The 19,421-nt window shown below is 43.2% G+C and overlaps 1 protein-coding gene across 1 annotated transcript; it reads left to right on the forward strand.

Moving 5' to 3' along the window:
* Window positions 1-6,693: 6,693 nt before the first annotated feature.
* Window positions 6,694-18,446, forward strand: LOC115174595 (cysteine-rich protein 2). The gene is made up of 8 exons (XM_029733276.1): window positions 6,694-7,254; window positions 11,963-12,057; window positions 12,570-12,627; window positions 12,813-12,941; window positions 13,086-13,154; window positions 16,843-16,937; window positions 17,388-17,445; window positions 17,578-18,446. The coding sequence occupies exons 1-8, from the start codon at window positions 7,212-7,214 to the stop codon at window positions 17,652-17,654; spliced, it is 624 nt and encodes a 207-aa protein (XP_029589136.1). The 5' UTR covers window positions 6,694-7,211; the 3' UTR covers window positions 17,655-18,446.
* The last annotated feature ends 975 nt before the right edge of the window (window positions 18,447-19,421 follow it).

A 19,421-nucleotide genomic window follows, 5' to 3' on the forward strand; every position in this document is an offset into this window, starting at 1 on the left:
TTGTAACACATGTAAAACAACATAAGGACACCGGGACTTAGAAGGTAGGGTTCAATATAGAGTGCATGGCAGAGGATAGGTAGAGACAGATGGAGGACCATGGGAGAGATCAGTCTGGAGACTGGGGAACAGAGCTTGGGTGAGGTCTGATCGTCTGCTATCAAGACAAAAATGTCCCTAACACCAGTTCCATCCATTCTTGGTCACTGAGCCAAAAAAATGAGGTCCTGGACAGACCGTTCTGAAGATGTTTATTTTATGATTAGTGCATTCCCAGGCTCCAGACGGAAAGCAACAAAGCTGTTTCCATCTACATTGATTCTCTTCATGTGTGTTTATCTTCTTATAAAAATACAATATGCATTAGTTGGATTTTAATGGAATGGTATTTCTCTTGGAATGAAATCAAGATTCAAAATGTAAATAATTGTGAAAAATGAGGTGGACTATCTGTCAGAGTCTTCTATAAGGCTTGTTGGTCATGCCTCAGAGCCTTAGCTTAACTTCTGAACTAAAAAAAAATGTATGAATCTTTCTCTCAACTCTTTTGAACAAATATCCATTATTATATTAATATGGCATCATTTAGAAAACAATCCATTTAAATCCCTTCTCTTCTGAACAAATTCCAAAGCATGACTGTAACAACGATGGCGGATTGGCCATCTGGCAATTCTGGCAAATGACAGCCTGGCCAGACTATCTTTTATTAAGGTGGGCTGGTCAAAATTGACAGGCCCATTAGCCTGTTTTTTGTAATGAATTTTGTGCTATTTCTCTGTTGTCATAATCTTCTATATTAAGCATTTGTCTGAACAGTGGGCAACGGCTGGCCCCACTGCCAAGATGGACCTTTTTTTTGATTGGCTGAGCTGAGGTGGTGCAGATTCACATCCAAAGTCAAACGCGCATCATCAAAGAGAGTGAGACCCATTCTGACTCTGTCAGTCACTCAGTCAAAACAGAAAAACGTAACGGTGGTGCCGAAAAAGTTTGAGACCGAAAAGGCCGATGCTGCTAAATGTGTGAAATTAACCAGATTATTTTCTAAAAGTTCTGGTTCTGCTTGTCCGTGCTGAGTTTGTGAGAAATTATAGATCAACTGCAATGGCGCAGTCGAGATAGGAAGAAAACAGATAAGGACACACTCACAACACTGACATAGAACTGCCAGTTAGGCCTAATATTTTGGCTGTATATTGTATGAAATATGTTTCATACCTACAATAGGCTTGATAGACTAATTAGGGAATAGGTATTCGGGGAACATTTAGACTCTAGGCTACTTGCAATATAGCCTAACAAGTCAAGATTGGCTGTTATAATACTTAGGTAAGGCAATAGCCATCTGCTAGACATTTATTTATACAGTGCTTTTTGCTAGTCATCTTGTATTCAGTAAAGGTCAAATCAGGGAGTGTCTGTGTAATTGAATTGTTTTATCCATGTATATTCGCTGAAGAATCGCAGTCTCTTCAGCCTGGTGAGTTAGTCTATGAGCTGTAGTAACAAGTGACTCTGGTGTCAGATTATATTACATGGCCACTGCAGTGAGGGCTGGAAAGTCCTGCCTATCTCCCACTTACTTCATTCAATGAACGGCCTGTCACTTTTGGGTAGAACAATACGTATATGTGTGCAGCGCAGTCAAACAAAGCACAACGCTGGACATCCATTCGCATCCATATGAACTAGTCCGGCATCGTTATTTGACAAACAGAATGTTTTATATTGAATTCAATAGAAGAAGAGAGAGAAAGAGAGAGGGACAGAGAGAAACTGGCAGTTCCTTAATGTAGCCATTGGCTACAGCCAAAACATTAACGAACAGGTTGTCTCTCCCCTCTTGTCTCTCTCTGTTTTCTTCTATTGAATTATATGTAGCCTAATACTTAAACACTTATCTAAAGTGGGCAGTGGGAACACTTGAAATGCACAAATTTGAAATATGTAGTTAGGCTGTTATAAGCAAATGGCCATCTATAAGGCATTTATTCAGTGATTTTATTTTTTGTCTAATATATGTGTTTATTCGTTCACGACTAGGATGGTAGCGCTTTATTTTAAGGGTCCGTAATAAGTCATTTATGAAGTGTGTGTTCACCATTTATTAATCATCACGCCCACATTCATAAACCATTTACTAATCATTAGTAAAGTATTTTTGCAGTCCCTAATCTAAAGTGAGTGCTATTTCACTTTATAAATACTTTATAAAAGTTTTGAAAGACCAGTGTAATTTCTCACAAAATTGGCATGCCATTGGTGGACAATCCTGCTGTACCTGGTAAAAGAACAAGCACACAACATAGGATGTTTAAGGAAATATATGTACATGTGTGAATAACTTGCTTACTAACGTTTACAAATGTGGGAGTAATGAGTAATGAATGTTGAACAAACGGTTTGTAAATGCCTTATAAATGGTTTACTCTGGACCTTTCAAATAGTGTTAACCTGACGGTTTATTTATATTTTGGCTATATATTATATATGTAATAGTAATGAACCCTTAGGATAGGGGGGACATTTATGACAGCCAGGCACTTATATTTTCAGCATTAGGAATATTTGTCTTTATCGAATAAATGTGTTTATTCCTTCACAATTAGGATATTGCTGGGCCTAGCACACGCTAGGAACATACAGACCACATACACTCACTGGACAGTTTTTTAGGTACACCCATCTAGCATTGGGTCGGACCCCATTTGGCCTCCCAAGTTTTCTGTAGAATTTTCATTGTTGAACATAATATACTGTAAAAAACACCAGGAAATCAGCTCCAATACATTTCAATTTGGGAAACCACTGGGTCAGTAACTGAAAGGTTGCTGGTTCAAATCCCCAAGCCGACTAGGTGAAAAATCTGTCTGTGCCCTTGAGCAAAGCACTTAACCCTAATTGCTCCTGTAAGTCGCTCTGGATAAGAGCGTCTACTGAATAACTAAAATGTATTTTCATGGATAATAGAGAGACACGTGATCATATACAAATAAAAGCAAGGTTTGAAATTATTATGTTTTAGTAAAATATTATATCTGTTTGGGCTCTTGCGGTCAATTTGCAGTCTACACCTGCTCAAGAGGAAATCAGCCCGTGGCTGAATCTAGTTGATGACCCCTGCAGTATACGCTTTTATTTTTTGTTGTCCTAGGCTACCTGAATAAAATACTTGCTCACTAGGCTAACTTCCATTCATGGGCAACGTTAGCTAGTTAACATTAGCCTTCTACATCTAGCTACATGTTGAACTTCCATCCTCTCAGCCCAGGGGCACAACAATGTATGAATTAATTGTTGGATCAGAATCTCCGTTATAATCATTGGCCAGTATGGAGAATTAAGTAAAACCACAAGTCCAAATCCCTATCTCCATCCATGGCTAATTTCGGAATTAGCCAATTTTAGCAAGCTGGCTAGGTGGCCACCGGAGGACAACAAAACAACGAGACGCAACAATTACATTTTTTTCTGTTAATGATGTAAACTCTCAATGGGATTTGATAGGAGTGACGCCACGTCCAAGCTGGCTTCCCTTGACACTTTCATTGGTTCGCCAGGACCATTCACAGTTGAGCTCGCTCAGTTTAGCTCAACGCTGATAGGCTCATTTTTTATACTTTTTTTTTGTCAAGGGAGGCCAGATGCTAGCAGGCTTCCCTTGCCTTTAATGCTACAGGCGGGCAACAATGTCAAACTCTTTATGACCAGACAGCATCAGATTGATGGCCTACATGTAGAGAGAGGGGTGCTGTTTCACTCGCTCGGATGCTTTCCCCTGTGAGATACATTCAGCCTATTGTGAATTGAAGGAAAATTATGAAACACAGAGAGACGAATGAGAAATGATTGAATAAAAAATAAAAAATGAATTTGTCCATTTTGGGCGGAAGCCTGGCATCCATTGGCATCCATGAATAGACAGCTCAAAGGTGAGTGCAGTGGAGGTAGGCAAAAAAAACTGAGAGATACAGATGTATTGCCAGTCCCTTAATATGTTGGCTCTATATGTAATAACAATTAACACATACAGACAGACAGACAGAGACAGATTGTCTGCAGAGAAGATGCAGAGACAGACTACACAACAGGGAGGCAACAGAGGCACATCTATAGCAGTGAGGTGTATCACCATGAGCTGGTTAAAAACAGTTGATTAAAAAAGGCAAAGGACTACGTTTTTTCACCGGTCAATGGTACAGTAAAAGTTGAGTAATGCCTATGTTATGTGTCAGTAGCATTACTGACTGTGTGTGTCACGATGTGCGCAACTGGTTGAGGGTAAGTCAGGTGCAGGAGAGCAGAGATGGGTGATAACAGGCGCACTTTATTCATGCCCAAGGAAAACAGCGATAGCGCCCAAAGTACACAAACGGTCCAATAAACAAAACACACGTGTCAAACACATACCTGGCGCAAACCAGCCGGAAACGAACCACACGTAACAAACAATTCCACACACAGACATGGGGGGAACAGAGGGTAATATACATTCACATTTTAGTAATTTAGCAGACGCTCTTATCCAGAGCGACTTACAGTAGTGAATGCATACATTTCATACATTTTTTTCCCCCGTACTGGTCCCCCATGGGAATCGAACCCACAACCCTGGCGTTGCAAACACCATGCTCTACCAACTGAGCCACACGGGACATCCAGAATATCGGTTTTCTCACGAAAACGTCTGTAGCGTCCGAGCACACTAATATGACCTCTCTATGGAAAGATGAGAACCTCACGAACACGATGTTCTCCAGTTTGCTCTACCCCCACAAGAGTCACGGGACTCATCTGAAGGTAACCTGATAACGGACAAATGGAAGTGAATAGGGCATTTCCATGTAAAAGATATACGGGTAATTCTACCGTAAAATAACATTTCAGGTGCTGCTGATAATAGTGCCACCGACACCAAGGCAGCAGACACGTGTAGCCCATGTACGGTGCCTATCGCAAGTCCACACCCTCTTGAATTTATTTCACATTTTATTGCGTTACAAAATAGGATTGAAATGGACAAGTTTTTAGTCATCGATCTACACAAAATATTCCATAATGGCAAAGTGAAAAGAAAATTCTATTAATAAAATGTGATTAATAAAAATGGAATAAAAAAAGTAGTTGCATAAGTATTCACCCTTTTGTTTAGACAAGCATAAGTTAGTTCAGAAGTCAAATTTGGCATAACTAACCACATAGGTTATATGGGCTCACTGTTTTAAATAATTGGGGTTGACATGATTTTTGAATGACTACATCTTCCTCTGTCCCTCATACATACATCACCTGTAAGATCCATCAAGTTGATTAATTCCAAGATGGTGTAGCAGTCAGACGTCTTTGTCCTGTCCGTGTCCCTTGTATATATCTTTCACATCTTTTTCTTCTCATATCTTTTAAAAATATTTTCCTAAACCTCAACTTCTAAATACTCTCCTGCAACCCGCCTCACCCAATGTGGCGTGGATCTGTTTTTTTTTTTTCTTCCCTAAAGTATTTCTATTTACTTCGGATCTGGAATCCCTCAACTGAAGCTCGCCAGCTAACTACCTACCAGCTACAGTGGGGGGCAAAAGTATTTGATCCCCTGCCGATTCCGCACGCCTGCCCACCGACAAAGAAAGGATCAGTCCACAATTTCAATGGTAGGTCCATTTGAACAGTGAGAGACAGAATAACAAGAAAAATATCCAGAAAAACTCATGGTCAGAAATGTTATAAATTGATTTGCATTTTAATGAGGGAAATAAGTATTTGACCCCCTCTCAATCAGAAAGATTTCTGGTTCCCAGGTGTCTTTTATACAGGTAACGAGCTGAGACCAGGAGCACACCCTTAAAGGGAGTGCTCCTAATCTCAGCCTGCCACCTGTACAAAAGACACCTGTCCACAGAAGCAATCAATCAATCAGATTCCAAACTCTCCACCATGGCCAAGACCAAAGAGCTCTCCAAGGATGTCAGGGACAAGATTGTAAACTTACAAAAGGCTGGAATGGGCTACAAGACCATCGCCAAGCAGCTTGGTGAGAAGGTGACAACATTTGGTGCGATTATTCACAAATGGAAGAAACACAAAAGAGCTGTCAATATCCCTCGGCCTGGGGCTCCATGCAAGATCTCACCTCATTTAGTCAGATGAGGGAATGTGAACCAGGTGTGCAGAAAACCAAGACAAAACAAATAGAAAATGAAAAGTGGAGCGGCGATGGCTAGAAGACCGGTGACGTCGACCGCCGAACGCCGCTCGAACAAGGAGAGGGACCGACTTCGGCGGAAGTCGTGACAGTGTGTGTAAGTAGCTGGGGTGCGCACGGTGCGTGAAGTGATGTGGGCTGGTGTGGCTGAAATGCCAGTGCTGATTTTTTGTCCCAGTCCACCCTGGTAACAACTGTCATGACTGTAAGGACAGGTACAAATCCTGTCATAGAGTCAGTCTGAACTTTTAACGAGACCACAAAAGGATTAGACTGTTTAGCCTCTTTGGGATTCAAGATCATTTGTAGCAAATATCTAATGTACATTATATGAATGCCAAGAATCCACAGTAGCCTACAGTATCTACAGTAACCTACAGTATCCTTGGGACTTGTAGAGCGTCACTTAACATTCTGTCTAAGTAGCACAGGGGTAGGCCTATAAGAGAGTATCCTAACAACCACATGAAGCTGAAGCAAACAGAGAAGTCTAGTGTTGAAAGATGAAGTGGGAGAGTAGAGGAACTGTCCCTGTTAGGTTCCAATGGGATTAATCGAGTTCACATACAGGGACACCTGATATAGAAGTGATGACATCGACTCTCATGGAAATTATTCACGGTAGCCTGCTGTGATGCCACATTTAAAATTGGCTCCCAAATAAGAAACAACCACAGATGTACTGCTGCTGCTGGGTATATTTTGGTTCAAATGTGTATAACGTTTATGTTAAATCTCTGTCCTCATGGATTAGGTTCTAGTCTGCTGTGCAGTAGCCAAAGGAGCCATTTCACAGTATTGGGACGAGGCCAGAATCAGCAGTTCTACGTCATCACAGAGGAGGGGCTATGTAAATTTAGCAGAATAATGTATGGGGATGCAGCCTGCTATTTCCACTTGCCCATCAATAAAATCTAGGGGGGAAATCGTCGATTGAAATTGCTCAATTAAAAAGAAAAAGGACATCATATTCTCTCGTCTACAGGCATTAGTCCAGAATATATGGAACATGGCATCGAAATGTCCTAAATGCGACAAGACGGTTTATTTTGGTAAGTGCATTTTTCATATGATCATATAGCCAACCATCCCATGTCTGTAGTGTGTGAAACCCCCACGAGTGAGCTATGTAGGCCTAATTACTTAGGCTATTGTAGACACCGTTACAGCTATTGTTTTCTAAAATATAAGCCCACTGTCACATTATAATTATACTGTAAGCCTAGACAATATTACCCTACAGATTGGGGAAGACCTCATTGGACATTGTACTGCCTTTGATCTATTTTATTAGAATGAACCAGTAGGCTATTTACTTTAGGTATGGGTCAGCGGCGTCAGCCTAGCGTGCCTATATAGGCTAAACCAATTAGGCCCGGCTCCCTGACTGTACATGACTTCGGAAGTGATGTGTGGTATAGCCTACATCTGCTTATGCCATGCAAGGAGGTGGGATCATTTCTTCCTTCATCGGGACATATGGGAAACCTACGTCCCACGAGTATTGGCTAGCCTATACATCGATCAGAGCAGTGCAAATATTCGTAATATCAGTCCAATACAACGCCCTGCAGACGGGTGAGGGCCAAGTCTACTTCCAGCGCACACCGCTAACCTGCAACTGACCAGTTGGGTTTTGGAGGGATATAGCCTAAAGTGAAAACATCTGTCCCCAGATTATTGACATAAGCAGCCTTTCCCATTGATGGCTATTAGATGGATTTAAAAGTAAAACATTTCTCCTTATCCGAAAGCCTATTTACAGTAGGCCTGTTCAGGGAATATGTTCATGGTTTTAAATTAATTGAGATAGCCAGCCTAGCTGCTTGGCACAATAATCAGATTGAGCTAAACCAATTAATTAGGCATGTTGCTGCGCTGATAGATAGGCCCTACCTTCCATATAAATAATTAATTTGTTGCATTGACTTTGCCCTGGCCTACACTACATGATTAAAAGAATGTGGATGCCTGCTCGTCAGAAATCTCATTCCAAAATCATGGGCATTAATATGGAGTTGGTTCCCCTTTGCTGCTATAACAGCCTCCATTCTGGGAAGGCTTTCCACTAGATGTTGTTACATTTCTGCGGGGACTTGCTTCAATTCAGCCACAAGAGCATTTGTGAGGTCAGGCACTGATGTTGAGCGGTTAGGCCTGGCTCGCCGTCGGTGTTCCAATTCATCCCAAAGGTGGTCAATGGGGTTGAGGTCAGGGCTCTGTGCAGGCCAGTCAAGTTCTTCCACACTGATCTCGAAAAAAAACATTTCTGTATGGACCTCGCTTTGTGCACAGGGGCATTGTCATGCTAAAACAGGAAAGGGCATTGCCCAAACTGTTGCCACAAAGTTGGAAGCACAGAATTGTTTAGAATATCATTGAATGCTGTAGGGTTAAGATTTCCGTTCACTGGAACTAAGGGGCCTAGCCCGACCCATGAAAAACAGCCCCAGCCTATTATTCCCCCTCCACCAAACTTTACAGTTGACACTACGCATTGGGGCAGGTAGTGTTTCTCTGGCATCCGCCAAACCCAGATTCATTCTTCAGACTGCCAGATGGTGAAGCGTGATTCATCACTCCAGAGAACGCGTTTCCACTGCTCCAGAGTCCAATGGCGGCAAGCTTTACACCACTCCAGCCAACGCTTGGCATTGCGCATGGTAATCTCAGGCTTGTGTGCAGCTGCTCGGCCATGGAAACCCATTTCATGAAGCTCCCGATAAACAGTTCTTATGCTGACGTGGCTTCCAGAGGCAGTATGGAACTCAGTAGTGAGTGTTGCCACCGAGGACAGATGATTTTTGCACACTTCGCGCTTCAGCACTCGGCGGTCCCGTTCTGTGAGCTTGTGTGACCTACCACTTTGTGGCTGAGCCGTTGTTGCTCCTAGACGTTTCCTCTTCACAATAACAGCACTTACAGCACTTACACTTACATCCTATGACGGTGCCACGTTGCAAGTCTGAGCTCTTCAGTAAGGCCATTCTGACAATGTCTGTCAATGGAGATTGCATGGCTGTGTGCTCAATTTTATTCACATGTCAGCAACAGGTGTGGCTGAAATAGCCGAATCCACTCATTTGAAGGGGTGTCCACATACTTTTGCATATATAGTGTATCTCTGGAGAACAATAAGAATCTGATTTCAGCACTAACTGGCATGGACAGCTCCCAAAGAAGGAAATGGAGTGGAGCCTCGAGCGAGCCAGCCGACCAACCAAACCAATGGCAGAGCGTGCATGTGAGTCCGAGACACTGTAAACGACAAGCCGATTCAACATGTTCTCTCATATGGCTGTAGGCCTACTGTATGTTGAAACATACATGATTCAATCTAGTCTCTGTTATTTATTTCCCACTCCCCTGTAAAAAGTAGGCATACACCATAGTAAAAAAAAAAAACAATGAAAGAAAGAGATTGTTTTGATAGTTCTTCTTAGACTATATTACACTCTTTTTCATGAGTTAAAACAGTAAGTGTGGGTCTATGATAGTCATCGGCAGTGCATCAGAATAAAACCTCCTCGCAACACTTTTCCTTCATCTTGAAGCATCTGTTTCTTCTTACCTAATTAGCCCAGAATGGGCAATGTCTTGGGCTTTCTATCTGGTAATAAATGAATGAATGAATACCAGATAATACTTGAAATCTGCTTACTGTCTATTATCTTAATACTTTCCCTTATGGAATGTCCCTCTGACCTGTGCTTGTGTGTCGTGTCACCAATAAAGAGGGCAATGCCACTCTCTTTGTGTTTATTCACATATTCACACCCTTAGGCTCCTCATTTCTTAAGTCCATGTCTGCTTTGATGCGATCATTGAGTGCTGCTAAATCCGCAGTGTTTACCTCTCTACTCCCACTCTCATTATGAAATACTGCATATTCTCTCTGAGTCCTTTTGCCTCCGGAGTTTAGATGATGTTTGATGTACGTTGCGTAACTCCTAGTCTTTGATTCGGCCCCCACAAGATCTCCTCTCTCATTTTAACACTCTAATCTGGGCCATTGCATAATCGTCATCAACCATATCTCTGAAACTGTACTGACTTCATGTGTCATTTAGTTGCTGTTCCTGTCCATGAAAGCTGATAATAATCCTCCGTCCTCCCTGACTGTCCGAGTCATAGGTTGTGCCCCCAATGGTACCCTGTTGCCTAGGTGGTGCACTAAATAGGGAATACACTCAAAAAGGTGCTGTCTAGAACCTAAAAGGGTTCTTCAGCTGTCCCCATAGAATAACTCTTTGGAGAACCCTTTTTAGTTCCAGGTAGAACCCTTTTGGGTTTCAGGTAGAACCCTTTTCACAGAGTTTTTTGCGGAACCCAAAAGGGCTCTACCTGGAACCGGAAAGGGTTCTACTTGGAACCAAAAAGGGTTCTCCTATGGTGACATCTAAGGAACCCTTTTGTGTAGGATGCCATTCAGGATCCTGCCATAGAGTCCTGCTCCCACACTGCCACTGGATGGATTCCATCAACAGATACAGGATGAGACATAGTCACATATTGTACCAGAGGGGAAACAAAATACCCTTAATCAACCTTAATTATTTAGACTGAACAACCCCCACAGCCTTCCCTCTTTCTTTCTTTCTCTCTTTCTCATTTACTCTCTGTCTTAGTGTGTGTGTGTGAGTGTGTGTGTGTGTGTGTGTGTGTGTGTGTGTGTGTGTGTGTGTGTGTGTGTGTGTGTGTGTGTGTGTGTGTGTGCATGTATGTGTGTTTGTGTGCATGCTTGTATGCCATCCATGCAGCTGGGAAATGTAGAGAGGGAGAACAAGATCGAGAGAGAGAAAGAGAGAGACCGACAGAGAGAGACAGGGAGAGAACATCCTGCAGGGACAGACTCTCATGACTTTCAAGGCAAATTGGCTATTGTCTGTCTGCCGAGGTGACTATGTGGTCACTGCCTCCCACTTAACTGTATCTTGCATTAGTGACAGGTCGCCAGTCTAAAAAGCATGGGATATCTGGGTGTGCCAGAGGCATGTGGCCTGCCTCGGTATTCTGGGCTATATCTAACAGAGGTTAGAGATAAAAGCCTCATTGAGTAGCTTGTTCTATGTCCTCTCTCTCTCTCTCTCTCTCTCTCTCTCTCTCTCTCTCTCTCTCTCTCCTTGCAATCCCACAGCAGCCAGGGACAGGCATTAGACATTGGACAGGAAGCATTTGCAGCATATTGTCTCCTCTCTTACTGTAGTCTAATTTACAGGCAGATTGGGACTGTGCATGCGTGCCAATGTGTGCGTGTGGGCGTGTGTGTGTCTGACAGAATGATGGCCAGGCGGAACCGACAGAAGTGGGGCAGAGGCTTTGGGATTTGAGATATGAAACAGGCTTTTGAATTACAATGGTGACTCATGCTATGGGTAAGTCTGGCACAGCGGGGGGCCAGGCACCAAAAGATACACTGACCAGAAAATACTGGAGGCACAATGGAGACGTGGAGAAAATGGTGGAATCAATATAACATGATCATCAACATGAAAGAGAATCTACTCCTCCGTACAACAGAGATAACCCGACTTCCGTTCAGAAGGCATTGGACAGGGTGGGGTTTAGGTTGATGAAGAAATGAATGACTGACACAATCCAACCGCCAGAAAAATGTCCTTCCCTACCGAACTAGCTCACTCTAACATCTCATACTCAATTGACATCTACATGTGTAAATGCAACCACAACCTGTCCCTTTCCTCTACAGTAATGTAACACCCCCCCCTTCCTCTCTCTCTCTGTCTCTCCTCCTCCCAGCGGAGAAGGTGACATCTCTGGGGAAAGACTGGCACAAGTTCTGTCTGAAATGTGAGCGCTGCAACAAGACCCTGAACCCAGGGGGCCATGCTGAAGTAAGAGGAGTCGGTAGCTTACCCCACACAGAGACAGTCAGTGGACAACCACAGGGGGCTTTGTGTATAATAGAGAGGAGTTACCATAGATCTCTGGGAGGGTTAGAGAGGGTTAGGGCCTCATGGGGAGAGTATCAGCATACTGACATAGCCTATTCATCAATATGGGCACTGTACTGTACAGGAGGCTAGGCCAGTTACGAACAGATAGGATTGGCTTCTATTGAGGTTCATACTGGCAACTAAAGGATGTGGTTTTAGTGTACAGTGCAATCTGAAATCCATTGGGTTCTTCTCTTATTTGTGGCATGTTTGTTTAAAAGATCCAAAGATCCCTCCAAAGCTACGTCAGCCATTTTAAACTCAAGTCAGTCATGCAGCCCTCAATGCTGGAATGGACATCAATAAGTTAAAATGGGTATTTTTGACTTGAGTTTATACCAAAATGAAGCCCAACACAGTCCAATGTGTTTGTTCCCAGATACTTTTGCTCATTGTCTTTCTGTTCACAGCATGATGGAACACCCTACTGCCACAAGCCATGTTATGCTGCCCTCTTTGGACCAAAAGGTGAAATACATCAACTTTATTGTCAGCCATTATTTTGTTTTGTGCTTATGTGCTAATAAAATGTTTAATTACAGTGAGCCCCTAAGATAGGCATAATTTATGCTTCTCCAGAGTCTCATAAAAGGAAACTGCTTTGGTTAATGTGCTCGCACAGTATGTAATAAAGCCTCTCTCTATCTCTGTAGGTGTGAACATAGGAGGTGCTGGCTCTTACGTCTATGAGGCTCCCGTTAACGATACCCCTGCCAGCGTTTCCACGGAAACAGGGGCCAAACCCGAGGAGAAGAAAGCTCACGCCAAAGGCCCAGTGAAGGGTAAGGAACATGCCGGGGGGAAAAAAAGGAAAAAAGAAGGATAGAGCTACTGTCTTGTGTTATCCCATATGGAGAGGGTATTCAGTGTATTTTCACCACTGGTTGTGTAACAGTCCTGTTCTCCTCCATCTCTTTCTGACACAGCCGCAAGCTTCTCCACTTTTTCTGGAGAGCCCAGTAAATGTCCAAGATGCAGCAAGACAGTGTATTTCGGTAAGCCTGTTATGTTAATGTCCATGTCATTTTGTATGTGCCTATGTGAATGTATCTGTGTATGTATCTGTGTATGTACAGTACTAGTCAAAAGTTTGGACACACCTACTTGTAACTTGTACGCTGGGAGTCTGGAAGCAAGTGCAGGGAGTGCAAATTGAATAATAACTAGAACATAGTACAAAACAAGAAATACAAAAAGCGTACAGACATGAAACAGAAACAGAGTCATAACGCCTCAGGAAAGAACCAAGGGGAGTGACGGATATAGGGAAGTTAATCAAGGAGGTGATGGAGTCCAGGTGAGTCTCATGATGAGACAACTGGCGACGTCAATGCGCCGGAGAGGGGAAGCGGGAGTAAACGTGACACTCATTCAAGGGTTTTTCTTAATTTTTACTTTTTTCTACATTGTTGAATAGTAGTGAAGACATCAAAACTCTGAAATAACACATATGGAATCATGGAGTAACAAAAAAGTGTTAAACAAATCAAAATATACGTTATATTTGAGATTTTTCAAAGTAGCCACCCTTTGCCTTGATGACAGCTTTGCACAGTCTTGGCATTCTCTCAACCAGCTTCATGAGGTAGTCACCTGGAATGCATTTCAATTAACAGGTGTGCCTTGTTAAAGTTAATTTGTGGAATTTCTTTCCCTTCTTAATGCGTTTGAGCCAATCAGTTGTGTTGTGACAAGGTAGGGGTGGTATGTATATATATATATATATATATACACTGCTCCAAAAAAATAAAGGGAACACTAAAATAACACATCCTAGATCTGAATGAATGAAATAATCTTATTAAATACTTTTTTCTTTACATAGTTGAATGTGCTGACAACAAAATCACACAAAAATAATCAATGGAAATCCAATTTATCAACCCATGGAGGTCTGGATTTGGAGTCACACTCAAAATTAAAGTGGAAAACCACACTACAGGCTGATCCAACTTTGATGTAATGTCCTTAAAACAAGTCAAAATGAGGCTCACTAGTGTGTGTGGCCTCCACGTGCCTGTATGACCTCCCTACAACGCCTGGGCATGCTCCTGATGAGGTGGCGGATGGTCTCCTGAGGGATCTCCTCCCAGACCTGGACTAAAGCATCCGCCAACTCCTGGACAGTCTGTGGTGCAATGTGGCGTTGGTGGATGGAGCGAGACATGATGTCCCAGATGTGCTCAATTGGATTCAGGTCTGGGGAACGGGCGGGCCAGTCCATAGCATCAATGCCTTCCTCTTGCAGGGACTGCTGACACACTCCAGCCACATGAGGTCTAGCATTGTCTTGCATTAGGAGGAACCCAGGGCCAACCACACCAGCATATGGTCTCACAAGGGGTCTGAGGGTCTCATCTCGGTACCTAATGGCAGTCAGGCTACCTCTGGCGAGCACATGGAGGGCTGTGCGGCCCCCCAAAGAAATGCCACCCCACACCATGACTGACCCACCGCCAAACCGGTCATGCTGGAGGATGTTGCAGGCAGCAGAACGTTCTCCACGGCATCTCCAGACTCTGTCACGTCTGTCACATGTGCTCAGTGTGAACCTGCTTTCATCTGTGAAGAGCACAGGGCGCCAGTGGCGAATTTGCCAATCTTGGTGTTCTCTGGCAAATGCCAAACGTCCTGCACGGTGTTGGGCTGTAAACACAACCCCCACCTGTGGACGTCGGGCCCTCATACCACCCTCATGGAGTCTGTTTCTGACCGTTTGAGCAGACACATGCACATTTTTGGCCTGCTGGAGGTCATTTTGCAGGGCTCTGGCAGTGCTCCTCCTGCTCCTCCTTGCACAAAGGCGGAGGTAGCGGTCCTGCTGCTGGGTTGTTACCCTCCTACGGCCTCCTCCACGTCTCTTGATGTGCTGGCCTGTCTCCTGGTAGCGCCTCCATGCTCTGGACACTACGCTGACAGACACAGCAAACCTTCTTGCCACAGCTCGCATTGATGTGCCATCCTGGATGAGCTGCACTACCTGAGCCACTTGTGTGGGTTGTAGACTCCGTCTCATGCTACCACTAGAGTGAAAGCACCGCCAGCATTCAAAAGTGACCAAAACATCAGCCAGGAAGCATAGGAACTGAGAAGTGGTCTGTGTTCACCACCTGCAGAACCACTCCTTTATTGGAGGTGTCTTGCTAATTGCCTATAATTTCCACCTGTTGTCTATTCCATTTGCACAACAGCATGTGAAATTTATTGTCAATCAGTGTTGCTTCCTAAGTGGACAGTTTGATTTCACAGAAGTGTGATTGACTTGGAGTTACATTGTGTTGTTCCCTTTATTTTTTTGAGCAGTGTATATATAACCATTATTTAACTAGGCAAGTCAGTTAAGGACAAATTCTTATTTATAATGATGGCCTACCCCGGCCAAACCCGGACGATGCTGGGCCAGTTGTGTGGGTCTCCCAATCACGGCCGGATGTGAAACAGCCTGGACGATATCCCTATTTGGTAAAAGACCGTCCATATTATGGCAAGAACAGCTGAAATAAGCAAACAGAAATGACAGTACATCATTACTTTAAGACATGAAGGTCAGTCAATACGGAACATTTCAAGAACTTTGAACGTTTCTTCAAGTGCAGTCGCAAAAACCATCAAGCTCTATGATGAAACTGGCTCTCATGTGGACCGCCACAGGAAAGGAAGACCCAGAGTTACCTCTGCTGCAGAGGATACGTTCATTAGAGTTACCAGCCTCAGATTGCAGCCCAAATAAATGCTTCACAGAGTTCAGGTAACAGACACATCTCAACATCAACTGTTCAGAGGAGACTGCGTGAATCAAGCCTTCATGTTCAGATTGCTGCAAATAAACCACTGCTAAAGGACACCAATAAGAAGATAAGACTTGCTTGGGCCAAGAAACACGAGCAATGGACATTAGACCAGTGGAAATCTGTCATTTGGACTGATGAGTCCAAATTTGCGATTTTTGGTTCCAACCACCGTGTCTTTGTGAGACGCAGAGTAGGTGAACGGATGATCTCAGCATGTGTGGTTCCCACCATGAAGCATGGAGGAGGAGGTGTGATGGTGTGGGGGTGCTTTGCTGGTTACACTGTCAGTGAATTCAAGGCACACTTAACCAGCATGGCTACCACAGCATTCTGCAGCGATACGCCATCCCATCTGGTTTGCGCTTTGTGGGACTATCATTTGTTTTTCAACAGGACAATGACCCAAAACACACCTCCAGGCTGTGTAAGGGCTATTTGACCAAGAAGGAGAGTGATGGAGTGCTGCATCAGATGACCTGGCCTCCACAATCACCCGACCTCAACCCAATTGAGATGGTTTGGGATGAGATGGACCGCATAGTGAAGGAAAAGCAGCCAACAAGTGCTCAGCATATGTGGGAACTCCTTCAAGACTGTTGGAAAAGCATTCCTCATGAAGCTGGTTGAGAGAAGGCCAAGAGTGAGCAAAGCTGTCATCAAGGCAAAGGGTGGCTACTTTGAAGAGTTTGTGTATCTGTATGTATCATGTATATGTACTGTATCTGTGTATGTATCTGTGTATCATGTATCTGTGTATGTATCTGTGTATCATGTATCTGTGTATGTGAGTGTGTGTCTTCAATGCACATGGTGGGAGGAATGTTGTTTCCATGGTGATATGCCTGAAATTGTGTGTGTGTGCGTTCGCTTCCGTGTGTGCTTGTGTATGCAGCTGAGAAGGTAACGTCCCTGGGGAAGGACTGGCATCGACCCTGTCTGCGCTGTGAGAGATGCTGCAAGACCCTGGCCCCAGGAAGCCACGCAGAGGTGAGAGACGGGGAGAAGGGGAGAAGGGGTAGGGAAGAGGGAGATGTGGGGAGGGGAGAAAGGACAGAAAATACAAAGGTTTAAGGAGATGCCCTGTCTGTGCTCTCTGTGATCTGAATGACATTTTCACATACTCAGAATTTGACTTAGTGAGAAGGTGCTGCTAGTGATAGACAGACAACACATAATCTACATACAGTACATACAATATAAATACAATAAATAAAGAACAATTACACATGATAGGAGAGTATGCAAATTTACAGTTGAAAATGTACAGAGAATATACTAAGAATATACTTGTAAAATGTACAATTTACAGTGGGAGTGCAGCGTAGTTCAGTTCTAGTAATTATATTTATATGGCCATAGATTGATACATAGGCCTATAATGCATGTGGCAGGAACTGTCTGGGTAAGGTAAATTATATTAATTCAATTCTGTTTCAGCATGATGGGCAGCCCTACTGCCACAAACCGTGCTATGCCACCCTGTTTGGGCCCAAAGGTATGCTATACTCACTCAAGACTTTCTTCCTCTTAACCATATGAAAGACCAACCACCCTATTGCTATGCTTTACATGTATTATGATATTTCATAGATATCACCATAGTCAGATGTCCATTGTTCCATTCCAGGGGTGAACACTGGAGGTGTTGGGAGCTACATCTACGATGAACCCAGCGCTGAGGCAGAGACTGAGGCCCAGCCTTGAGTCTACCCATATCCCCCAACACCTTCTCCTCCAGCCAGACCTCTTCAGCATTGGCTCTCTCACCTCATGCCTTGTACCTATCCCCAGTCTTAGATATACTCACCCTATCTGTATTTCCAACCTGTCCCTACACTTTCTACTCTGCCTCTCCTTTAGGTTATTCAGTATCTACAGGAATCAAGTGTCAAATAGTACATGTTGTATGCTTAACTCACAAGAATGGATATTTAGAATGTTCAGTTGTATTTCTAGATTATTTATACCTCTACTTTTTGTATTGCAATGAATCTTTATAGCGAACTTCTCCCCTGTGAAATGTACAGTGGGTTCATCGATGTCCCCTTCCTCATTGTTCATATCTCTCCAAGATGCCAAATCAGCAGAAGTGTGTGTAAGATGTACAGTACAATGTGTATTAAATGAAAGCCACCATATGGTTTGACTCTACACAGTACAGCACAGACCTAGTGAGGGAAAGATAAGGGGGCGGTAGGCCTACTGTTTTTCATTCCCTGAAAATAATGTCATTTATCTGTGCACCTACAAATACATGGCATACACAACTGGCATGATGATTTCCAAGCTTTCTGCTATAGGCCTATTCAGTATGTTCTTGCCAAGTTCACCCTGCGTCTAGGAGAACAGGATGATAGTGTAGAAACAGAATAGATAGAGCATACTGGGAATGTGCATTATTGTTAGCCTATTGCTGTTGGTTGTGCACCAAAGGTGTGTTACTTAAGAACATGGGTCATCAGAGGTTTTCTACAATAAAGTTGTGAGAACATGAAAGTTTGTTTTGTGCCTTATTTGGGGAAAAGTAATAAGGGTTATTTACAGGAACCTGTTACATATTGGTGGTAGTTATTACAGTGTAGGCTACAACTCAGACAAAGATAAAGATATCTGATATAAAGATTTATAGTAAAAAGCTTTGGAGCACCTTAAATGAAATGTTGGGCAAAAAGGCAAACTCGGCCCTATCATTCATTGAATCAGATGGCTCACTCATCACAAAACCCACTGATATTGCCAACTACTTTAATGTTTTTTTCATTGGTAGGGTTAGCAAACTTAGGCATGGCAAGCATTGAAATGTTGAATTCCGTAAAGTGAGTGTGGAAGAGGAGAAGCAATTATTGTTGTCTATCAACAATGACAAGCCACTTGGGTCTGATAACGTGGGTGGAAATTGACTGAGGATGATAGCGGACAATATTGCCTTTACTTCAATCTAAGCCTACAGGAAAGTTTGTGCCCTCAGGCCTGGAGAGAAGCTAAAGTCATTCCGCTACCAAAGAATAGCAAAGCACCCTTTACTGGCTCAAACAACCGACCAATCAGCATGTTACCAACCCTTAGTAAACTTTGGGAAAAAATGACAATGCTATTTCACAGTAAACGAATGAACAACAGATTTTCAGAACACTTATAGGGAAGGGCATTCAACATGTATGGCACTTACACAAATTACTGATGATTGGCTGAGAGAAATTGATAATAAAAAGATTGTGGGAGCTGTTTTGTTAGACTTCAGTGCAGCTTTTGACATTATCAATCATAATCTGCTGCTGGAAAAACATTTGTGTTATGGCTTTACACCCCCTGCTATACTGTGGATTGAGAGTTACCTGTCTAACAGAAGACAGCCTCTACAGGAATGGTGGGTCCCCCTTGGGATGGTTGGGCTAACGTACACTACCGTTCAAAGGTTTGAGGTCACATAGAAATGTCCTTGTTTTTGAAAGAAAAGCTAGTTTTTTGTCC

The sequence above is a fragment of the Salmo trutta genome, chromosome 35 (assembly GCF_901001165.1).
Source record: "Salmo trutta chromosome 35, fSalTru1.1, whole genome shotgun sequence".
Taxonomy (NCBI): domain Eukaryota; kingdom Metazoa; phylum Chordata; class Actinopteri; order Salmoniformes; family Salmonidae; genus Salmo; species Salmo trutta.

Bases quoted from the DNA above. Each gene is read 5' to 3' on its own strand.
- LOC115174595 (XM_029733276.1), top strand. From the start codon at position 7,212: ATGGCATCGAAATGTCCTAAATGCGACAAGACGGTTTATTTTG. The intron at 12,058-12,569 runs GTAAGAGGAGTC...TTCTGTTCACAG, and splicing joins ACCCAGGGGGCCATGCTGAA to CATGATGGAACACCCTACTG. The intron at 12,628-12,812 runs GTGAAATACATC...CTATCTCTGTAG, and splicing joins TGCCCTCTTTGGACCAAAAG to GTGTGAACATAGGAGGTGCT.